The sequence below is a fragment of the Sinocyclocheilus anshuiensis genome, unplaced genomic scaffold, assembly GCF_001515605.1.
Source record: "Sinocyclocheilus anshuiensis isolate Anshui unplaced genomic scaffold, SAMN03320099.WGS_v1.1 scaffold1023, whole genome shotgun sequence".
In the NCBI taxonomy this organism is placed as follows: Eukaryota; Metazoa; Chordata; class Actinopteri; order Cypriniformes; family Cyprinidae; genus Sinocyclocheilus; species Sinocyclocheilus anshuiensis.
Genome location: NW_015546084.1, coordinates 1,144,889 through 1,155,711, shown reverse-complemented (window position 1 = coordinate 1,155,711; position 10,823 = coordinate 1,144,889). Strand labels below are relative to the sequence as shown.

At 39.2% G+C, this 10,823-nt stretch overlaps 1 protein-coding gene across 1 annotated transcript; it reads right to left on the bottom strand.

The window, feature by feature from the left end:
* Window positions 1–4,213: 4,213 nt before the first annotated feature.
* On the bottom strand, window positions 4,214–8,515 carry LOC107700043 (neuronal PAS domain-containing protein 4-like). The gene is made up of 9 exons (XM_016501547.1): window positions 8,341–8,515; window positions 7,756–7,910; window positions 7,556–7,658; window positions 7,156–7,447; window positions 6,958–7,067; window positions 6,712–6,847; window positions 5,026–6,124; window positions 4,333–4,636; window positions 4,214–4,239 (listed from the first exon to the last, which is right to left on the bottom strand). The coding sequence occupies exons 1-9, from the start codon at window positions 8,513–8,515 to the stop codon at window positions 4,214–4,216; spliced, it is 2,400 nt and encodes a 799-aa protein (XP_016357033.1).
* Window positions 8,516–10,823: the final 2,308 nt, after the last annotated feature.

Genomic DNA, 10,823 nt, shown 5'->3' with positions numbered 1-10,823 from the left:
TTCATTAGTATACTTTTGACAAACACAAATAACATGTTCTACTGATTCCTCCATTCCACAGTGCTCACATAATCCTGTTGGATGTTTATTTATTATTTTTAAGGTTTTATTCAGCATAGTATGCCCAACCCTTAATCTTGTTAGAATATTTTCCTCTTTGGTGCTTCTTTTAGTTATTCTCACGACTCCTACTTCTCGCTGTATTTCATAAAGTTGACGTCCTGTATTTCCTGTATCCCATTTATGTTGCCACTCCTTAGTGGTATATGCTTTAATTACTGCTTTTGCTTCATATTTACTAAGTGAGATATTCATGATATCCTCGTTTTCCAATGCCTGTTTTGCTAATCCATCAACCTTTTCATTACCCTTTATCCCCCTATGAGCTGGTATCCACATAAATATTATCATGATGTTCATATTCTTAAATCTATACAGATTTTCATATATCTCATTTACTATATCCTGTCTACTATGAGATGTGAATGATTGCAATGACTTTAATGCCGAACATGAATCTGTACAAAGTATAACCTTTTTGATTTGAGTCTCCTCTATCCACTGTAGTGCTGTTGCTATTGCCATCATCTCTACTGTGTATACTGATAAATGATCTGATGTTCTCCTATTAACAGAAATGTTTAAGGATGGAATACTGAATGCAAAACCTGTTCTCCCTGTATTAGGATCTTTAGATCCATCAGTATATACTGGAGCAAATACTTGATATACAGTTTGTAGTCTATCTTCAACAACAGCTACAATGTTTTCAGGTTCTTTCATTAACTCCAGTATATAAAAATCTATGAGTACTGCAGGAAACATCCAAGGTGGCGTTATTGATAACGGTACTGCTTCCTCGATCCTAGACCAGTGACGAGCTCAAGACTGAACTGCCTAATACCGCCATCTAGTGAATGGGTGTGGTAAATCTGGTAATTATTATTTATTTATTTATTACAAATAATTCAAGGGGTGATTTTTAAGTATTTCTTATTTAAATTACCCCAAAAATAATACATTAGTAAATTAAATTCATACAAAAATACACCTATTTTGTGATGAACACATCTTAAAATATGAATTAGGAATTATTTTGATATTTTTGTGGGGTTTGAAGAAAATGTTTCTGTGGTGTAACTTTCTGGAAGTTGTATGACAAGTTTTATTCAAGAATGAAAATTCTGTCATTATTTACTCACTTTCAAGTTGTTCTAAACTTGATGAGTATGAGTTTCTTTCTTCTGTTGAACACAGACAAAAATATTTTTTGAAGAATATGGGAAAACAAACTGTTGATGGTCTGCATTTACTTCCATACAGAAAAAAAAAATACTATGGATTTCAATAGCGACCATCAACTGTTTATATTTAATAATGTAAAATTAAAGGTGCCCTACACGTTGTGTTGTACCTCATAACTAAACATTACATTCAGTTTGCACGAAACCATATACTTTTAAAGTACATTATTTTGATAATAAATACTTTTTTTTTTCACAAGCATTACAATTTCCATTAATGACCACTGAACGTCAGCATTGAGCAGTCTTTACAGTATATACTGACAAATGGTCGCCGTGATTTTGCCAAGACATTTTCCTGGATCAACATCTTTTGTTGATCCTGGATCAACATAACTGTCCAAAAATATAGACTTAACCCAATCCCTAACCCTAAACCTAACCCTACCCATAATTTATTCCTAAAAACAGTGTGAAACGATAGCTGATTAACAAGGGTGTAGAAGCACCTAACCCTGATTGTAAGCCTAAAACAGATATTTCCTGAAACGTTATCCCTCAATTCTGATTGGTTGATTGGAATGTTGTTCCAGGATCAACAAGGATGTTGATCCAGGAACATGTTGTACCTGGTGAAATCACGGTCACCACTGACACTGAGTAAAGTTTCATGTTGGTGCAATGCAGGCCTTTGGTGAGTGGTGGAGAACTGAGGACATCGTCTCAAGCCCCAGGATGAAGACAGCTTGCCTACTTATTTCAAAGGTTTGTTTTGCTGTATATCTGCCAATATAATTTATTTGTTGAGAAAATTGTTCTTTTGATGTTGCACCCTAGCATTAGAGCTTAAGAATACCCAGCCTTACCCATAATTTATTCCTAAAATCAGAGGGAAATGATAGCTGATTAACAAGGGTGTAGAAGCACCTAACCCTGATTGTAAGCCTAAAACAGATATTTCCTGAAACGTTATCCCTCAATTCTGATTGGTTGATTGGAATGTTGTTCCAGGATCAACAAGGATGTTGATCCAGGAACATGTTGTACCTGGTGAAATCACGGTCACCACTGACACTGAGTAAAGTTTCATGTTGGTGCAATGCAGGCCTTTGGTGAGTGGTGGAGAACTGAGGACATCGTCTCAAGCCCCAGGATGAAGACAGCTTGCCTACTTATTTCAAAGGTTTGTTTTGCTGTATATCTGCCAATATAATTTATTTGTTGAGAAAATTGTTCTTTTGATGTTGCACCCTAGCATTAGAGCTTAAGAATAGAAATGTTTTGTACGTTTGAATAGTACAGACAATGTAGGTGGTTGTTTTCATCATACTTTCCAGAAAACAAGATGAGAGCATCTTAATTTTTGCATTTCTATTATGATTTAAGTGGGCACGGGCTGTTTGTGTGGACGTATCTGGAGGATGATGAAGAGCGAGAGAGCAGAGAAGGGAGAGACGAGTTTAAGGTAAGGGTGAGTCATAAGGACAGAGGGTCCTAATGAATAGGACGGTATCAATGAGAAAGCACAGATGTGTGAAAGAGGGAGGATGAAAAGAAATTCAGCTGACTGATTGGATGAGTGGGAGGAAAGCAGGATGAATAAGCACCTAAAAGTCCTTGTGCACTTTCCAAGCGCTCCCCATTCCCTCTTTTCCTCCTCTTTTCAGTCCAGTCTATTTTTATTCCTCTTCATTGCTGAAAGTGCATCATTCTCACAAGGACAGGAAGAGGAGACATAAGAGAGTTTTATTCAGATGAAACTCGTTTGGTATTTCTGGACACGGGGCGGTAAGTTGGCCCATAGTCCCATGTGGGAGGATCAGCGCAGCACCGGATGTCGGACTCGATGGAAATGTGCATAACTGGATAACTGACAAGCAAACAATGATTTAGGGGCACCAGAGGTGGAGATTGTGAAAGGAAGATCTCGCTTCCCCAGCAACAAGAGGAAAAAATGGAAAGGCAGGAAAGGCCATATAGGGTATTATCGTGAGCTTCCAGGTATAATGGGAAAGTGTGGGCTGACTATTCACTGTACAGCATGCGTTCGTGGACATATATGCATGTGTGTGTGTGTGTGTGTGTGTAGGAGGCTGATTGTCTCTACTGTGCCTCTGAGTCAAGAGCATACGTCAGGAAAAAAAGATAGCACCTCATCATCTGCGTCAGTCTGTCCTAGGAAACCATGGAGACACACTAAAAAGGCAGTGAATGAAAGGGAACAATGGAGGGGGCAGCAACAATGAACACACACCGATGAACCTCGCTTTGATGCATTTAATTGACTCTCATATACATATTTGGAAAACAAGAGCGCATAAAATTCAAGGATATTCTTTGTGTACAAGAACATATAGTACATCGAATGCACTCTTAAAAGAAAGGTTTTCACAGCGATGGCATAGAAGAACCATTTCGGGTTCCTCAAAGAATTTTCAGTCAACTAGAACATTTGTATATCCACTAGAAAGAACCTTTCATGCAATTTAAAGTGTCTAATGTTCTTCATGGAACCATCAATGCCAGTAACCTTTCATTTTAAGACTGCAAGACAATCCTATATTGTTTATTTAATAAGTATTTTCTATGGTTTTCATGCAATGACACAATGAAGAGCAAATAGAAAGAGTATTGTAGGTAGGAATCAATCCTCTACTTGGTCGTAGAAGTCTACGATGGTTTAAAGATACACTTGTGATTCATAAACATATTCTTTCAGTAAAACACAGTCTTCACTATAAGTGAATACAAAGTGGCAATTGCCTTTATGTTACTTTAAGTACTTTTCCCCAAAGTGACAGTCCAATATGAATAGGATGCATGTTCATGTGACTTCATGATATTGAAATATAAACATAAATAATCCTTTTTTACACACTTTGTTTTAAATCTACCACATTATCCCAGAAAAATAGCTTCGTAAAAGTTGACAATATGCCATACTTCATTGATTAAGTCACAGACTTATGTTAAAACATGTGATCACTGGTTCCATCTGTCGGAAAGGAGAGAGAAAAAGCACAGTTTAGACACAAAAACTTTGAGATACTGACATGCTAAAATTGCAAAAAATGCCACCGTTTCTCACCTTGGTAGAAGATCTGTTGTCCGCCTTGATGAGGGAGTTGATACAACTCATCTTGTTGCCTCTCGGCAGGAGTCATCGGGGCGGCTGCCCCAAACACAGGTTCCATGGTGACCAGCTCCTCTAGGAGGGACTGGGCACAAGGCAGAGCAGGAGTGAGGGCAGGAAGTGCGGTGGACCCTGGGGTGGACATCGTCTTCACTTCCTCGTCAGGTCTCTCGGCTTCCTGCAGCCCACCCCCGGCCATGCGATTACGGTGCGTCGGCTGGACGCTACAGAGGTGGTGTACACCATTCAGAGTCGCCGCCTCCTCCTGTGCATGGACAGGGGAGCTGCGGCTCAGGGAGCGCTGAGCGTAGGACAGCTCTGATGAGTAAGTCAAGGGAGGTACGAGGGAGGTGGATGGCAGATTTGGAAGAGGGGATGAGGGAGTTGATACAACTCATCTTGTTGCCTCTCGGCAGGAGTCATCGGGGCGGCTGCCCCAAACACAGGTTCCATGGTGACCAGCTCCTCTAGGAGGGACTGGGCACAAGGCAGAGCAGGAGTGAGGGCAGGAAGTGCGGTGGACCCTGGGGTGGACATCGTCTTCACTTCCTCGTCAGGTCTCTCGGCTTCCTGCAGCCCACCCCCGGCCATGCGATTACGGTGCGTCGGCTGGACGCTACAGAGGTGGTGTACACCATTCAGAGTCGCCGCCTCCTCCTGTGCATGGACAGGGGAGCTGCGGCTCGGGGAGCGCTGAGCGTAGGACAGCTCTGATGAGTAAGTCGAGGGAGGTACGGGGGAGGTGGATGGCAGATTTGGAAGAGGGATGCCATCTACTGCTTTCTCCTCAAACATAAAGACGTCAATGTGAGCCAGCGAGGAGTTTGGGCCCTCAAACGATGCGTGATGAGGGGGAGCCGATGTGTTTTGTGGGTGGCTGTGACAGAAACCTTCAGCTAAAGTGCTAATGTACTGAGCCAGGAGTGAGATCTCCATTCGCTCTCTTTCCGAATCGTCTTCCCGAGGGAAGAAACTCAAACAGGGCTTTTTGGTGGGCGAGGCCTCGGGGGTTAAAAGGCCTTCGGGGAGATTGTAGAATGGGAAATGGGGCACATCTACGTACAGAGGTCCTCTGATCTCCGGCAGTGCCATGAGAATGCATTCGTCACTGCCTGGGCTGTCTGGAGTAGGCGGTAGCGTTTCGTATAGGCGTTTGCGGCAGTGTTGAGTGGGGCCGATGCTTGCGGGAAGGGACGCTGAGGTTATAGACTGCCTCATTTTGACTACATTGCTATGGTCTGATTTAAAGGTCTCATCACCAAACATGAAACTCCCCCCTCCGAGTCTTGGGGTGTAAGGAGGTGTGCAAATGAACTCCTCTGAGCTTTGGCGCTTAGGAGGAGGTTTGAACGGAGGAAGGGGTGGAGGAGCGACATGGGTTTGGGGAACTGCAGAAAGACTCGGGGTGTTGCTTAGATGTTCAGGGGAAACAGTCATGGCTGATCTCCACATCTGGTGACCGCCATGCAGGTGTGGATGGCTCTCTTCGTCCTGAGAAAAGCCCTGAAGAGGGTCGAGTGCCATGCTGGTTGGGGCAGAGGTGCTAGGGAGCTCCTCAGAGGAGCTCCGGCCAGAAGTGGTGAAGCTGAAGTCAAAGGACTGGGAGGAAAGGCCACCGCTGCTGGGTGTGAAGACCTGGTCTGGGCTGGACAGGGGGTCAGAGCTCTGGCGTGCCTCCTGGTACAGGAGAGCCAGCTGGTTCTGCTCTGAATACAACTGCTGACGCACCGACCAGGCTTCAGACTCACTGAGAGAAGGGTAGAGAAAATGACAGATTGTTAATTATTTCATAAATGTGTTTAAGATAGCTTTTTTGAAAATAAATACTATTATTATAAATCATAGTATTTAAATATATTAAATATAATAAAAAATATTAAATATATTATAAAACATCTTAAAAACATATTAAGTTTCAATAATAATAATAAATTGTATTAATAATACATTATTATTATTATATTAATAATAATAACAACAATACTTAATATTACCATTATTAAGTTTATGAAAGACAGTAAAAATGATGTCATAAATATTAATATAATAATAATAATACTTAATATTACCATTATTAAAAGTTTATTAAAAACATAAAAAATGATATGTCACTATTATTAATATAATAATAATATGAATATGATATCTATTAATAAAAATAAGTATGAATAATAATATTAATAATAATAATAATGTATACAATTAAGTTTAATAAAATTACAAATCAAATTAAGCACATTTTTATTATTTAATAATGATAATTTTACTAAAATTGTAAATATAATTGTTTTTATTTTATAGTATATTAAACTTAAAAGCTGGTAGCCTTTATACCTTATAACGTAGTTGTGGCTGTTGATGGGATATTCTCCAGTCTCCAGTTGAAGAACAATGTAAAGCCAGACCCATGAATGATCTGCTGCCTCTACCTGGACCACCATCTCCACCTGCCTCTCCCCACCTTCATGTACTGAAATAGGACACAATGACCAATTAACAAACCACATTTACTAGACCAGCTTTTTGATATATGGTGTCAAATTAAAAAATGAAAATAAATGAATAAAGTTATGTACTCACACAGGGCGCAGTGTTGTGCAGAGGCGTGAGAGAGATCACGAGGATGAATCAGACTGTACCATGAGCGAGAACGCAGAGTCTCTATGTCATAGCCAAGGTACACGCTTACACTGTCAGAGAGAGACAACAGGATTATTCCCTCACTCTCAAATACATAATCATATACCGACAGGGACATTCACAGGACTCATACTGTACCTGTCCTGAGCAGCATGGATTCTCATGTCCCGGCTGTGTTGAGACTGGAAACAGGACAGGAGGAAAGACTGCTCCGCAGGAGGGGTGGGGAGAGGATTCATAGCTGACGAAACCTGAGGGATGCTGGACGCCAGTGGGGAGCAAAAACACACCCACACTGGATTGGAGGTCCAGTAGGAGGATGTGTGGTATAGAGGTGGCAGACAGCATGCCCGAACCAATGTCAGTTTGTTGCCTGATCCCTGTCTCCTTACAAACTTTGAAGTTCGGAAGCGGCAGCGAAAGAGACGGTCTAGAAAAAAAAAGAGTGACAAATTAAGGGATAATTTTTTACATCATGTACAATACATCTCAAATTATTCATGTTAAAAGAAGGTGTCAAACCAACAGTGTAAATTACCTGTGTCAGGTGTGGTGATTGGCACAAGGTTGCCTCTCATGATGAAGTGGTCGGCTGGGTCTACTATATCATACACGCTGTCACTCTGAGCCACCAGATCCACCTGAATGAAGCCCAAATAATTATTTTTAGCATGCACCAGTTCCTAACAAAGCACTAAAAAGTTAGATTAACTGTTTGTTTTACAATTTGTTTCTTACCATGGAATGGCCAAGGTGCTCTGCAACATTGTCCGATAGATACAGGAGTTTTCCTTCACTGGTCAGCACTAGGAGAAACCCTAGTAGTGTGTGCAGCAGATCCGAGAGTTCTGGCAAAGACAGGACGCTTCCACTCACGTCATGACCTGCTGCCACTGATCAAGACAAAACATGGAAATCTCAAAATAAAGATCTGTATGTACATAGTACAAATTCTTAATCTCAAGTCATGAGAAAGTCATCTAAAGCAACATCCACACAAATAGCTAAAAATCAGCACCATAGACAGAGACCAGCAACTTTCAGAACTCTGGACAGAGACAGAGATTCCTCAGATATGACATATCTGCTTTATGCTTGTAAAAAAAATAAAGGTTTTAAAATGATTTTGATTTAGCTTTTTATGTTCTTTAGAAAACCATGTAATGGTCAATAACTTTTTAACCTTTCAAGAAACTAACAGCAAATACACTGATCTGAAGAGCTAACGCAACATCCATAACTTTATATTCGAATGGCAACTCATGAGCTCCATTCAAAATCTCTCAGTATAATTTTCAAAAGTCCTTGTTAAGTTAACCCTACCTTGAGAGAAAAAGACGGACTTTCTTGTGTAAATGCAGGCTATGGACATGATGTGAAGGTAGGAAAGACGAGCTTTGTCGGCATTGGAGATGGGCAGAAGATCTTTCAAGTTGCGAATTTCTGCGTTGATTTGATCCCTCCGAGCCTTTGAGGCTCCTTTAGTGGACCGGTACATTTTGTCGACTCCAAAAAATCGTTGGAACGGACGAATAATCTGAGTAAAAACTGCCTGCGGTTAGAGCTACTCAGCCATCATTTGGGGCAGACGCCACTTCTTGTAAGTTTCGGATAATATCTTAAAAACAAACTACTCAATATTTGAGAAAAACATGTTTTCTTTGCCCATATATCCTCTGTCGTCTCTTAAGTTGTACTGTTGGTATGCTATGGATCTCTCTCTCGCTTTCGCGTGAAGCTTCTGATGGCAACATTGCCTCCAGATCCTTTATATAGAGGCGCCTGAAGAAATGTTGGGAGGGGGCGTGCATAAATGGATTTGAATCTGATCTCCGAGCATCTCTGCATTTTGCTGCTGTGATAGTGACGTAGGATAAATATGGGATCCCTTTAAACGCACAAAGCCAAATTTGGACAAATCTAGACTAAGGCAGTGGTCCAAACTCTCCACCCTGTTGCGCGCTCAGAGCAGGTGCATCTGTCCGCGAGCTGCGCTAACAGAATTTTGCTGCTAAATGCTGTTATTTGAGGACGGGATTAGGAGTAAGAACTTATAGGCTATCTCATGTCAATGAATTTCAGTGTGAGATGCTAATTGAAAACTGTAGATGCGCTTGTGGTTATTGCTTCTTCATCAATGCAATTAGTAGGAGGCTGATAACTCACAATCAGCAATTACATCATGCCACCCATGCAATGAAAATAGAAAACAAACAATAACCACGATTAAGAAAATAAGTGTTTTATCCCACGACTGCCCCCACACGCAGCATGATCGTTGAAATATCATTTTACAGCAAACTGCAGTTAAATCAAGAGACGCATCACGAATATAGGCTGTGGTGGGTCATTCCATCAAACAGGTTTACAGTTTGATAAGGTGATCTGAAAACGATTTCTTGTATGATTATAAGAGAAAAATTATTTGTAAATATACTGCATTATTTTAAATAATATATGTTGTAATATAATTTTTAATTTGAAACAAGCTGTATTGTTATATTTTGTTATATTAAAAATACGATTAATTTTTAAGGTCACGTTCGATTTTTGTTTTGATGTTTTTAAAAAATAGCATTTTTAAAAATATATAATTTGTTTACTACAGAAAATGATGGTAACAGGGTTGACATTGTATGATCGCCCCCTACTGACAAAACATGTCAAAACAAAGTTTTTCGAACAATTAACATGACAAAATTGTATAATAAAATTAATTTAATAAATAATAAGACAGATAAAAAAATCATTTAAATATATTTCGTTTAAATTGATTAAATTTGAAATTTGCATGCTATATCAGCCTGCTATATTTTTTTCTTATTTTATATTTATACTTTTAATAAACAGGCCACAAAATGTAGGCTAAGTCATGCATATGGTTAAGCATTTCATGCAGAGCTGATATTATTTATAGTATTAACCTACTGACTATTAACAAATCAAAAATATTTTATACTAGGAGTTTAAAACTCTTGAGAAAGTCATTTCACATTTGAAAATTCAATATAACTCATATTCAGTGTTTCTATTTCCTTTCTCTTTTTTCTTAGTAAACTTACATGTGAATAACGAAACAAAACAGAATATAGTTTTCACTGGAGAGAGAGAGAGCGAGAGAGAGAGGAAGGGAAAGATAAGGAGAAATCAGTGAATGAACAGTTTGAAGGACACTTGTCTGGTTTTACAATTTCTTCTTCTTTATGTTCATGTTTATGTTAAAACCAGAAGAATCAAGGTCCTCACTCTTTTACTTTAAAGAACAGGGATAATCTGTTGCTTGGCAACACTTCTTTTAAAATACCTGAGCAGGACAAGACTGAGGATGGTAATGGTCATCATCTGAAGCTCGACCTCAACAAACTTTGTTTATCTAAAGTAACATGTATTAAAAGCCACATGCCATGTCATGATTCATATCACTTGTAAACAATATATTGTGATAAAGTGGGGATCTTATCTGCCGAGCCCTTTATATGGCCAAATTATTCTGTAATTATATCTGTGACATCATGACCTACCCCATTGATTCATAACAAGAATGCATTTTACTGTAGTTAAGACTAAGAGCTTATTAAGACTTTAGTTCCATACACTTCTAAAAATAAAGGCTCTTTTTTGGCATCCATGGATTTCATTAAGAACGTCCATGAAACCTTTCAATCACATTAAAAGTCGCAAATAAGGTTCTTTAGATATTTAAAATGTTCCTCATGCTATGAAAAAAAAAATATTTATTTATATATATATATATATATATATATACACACACACACACACACACACACATATATATATATATATAC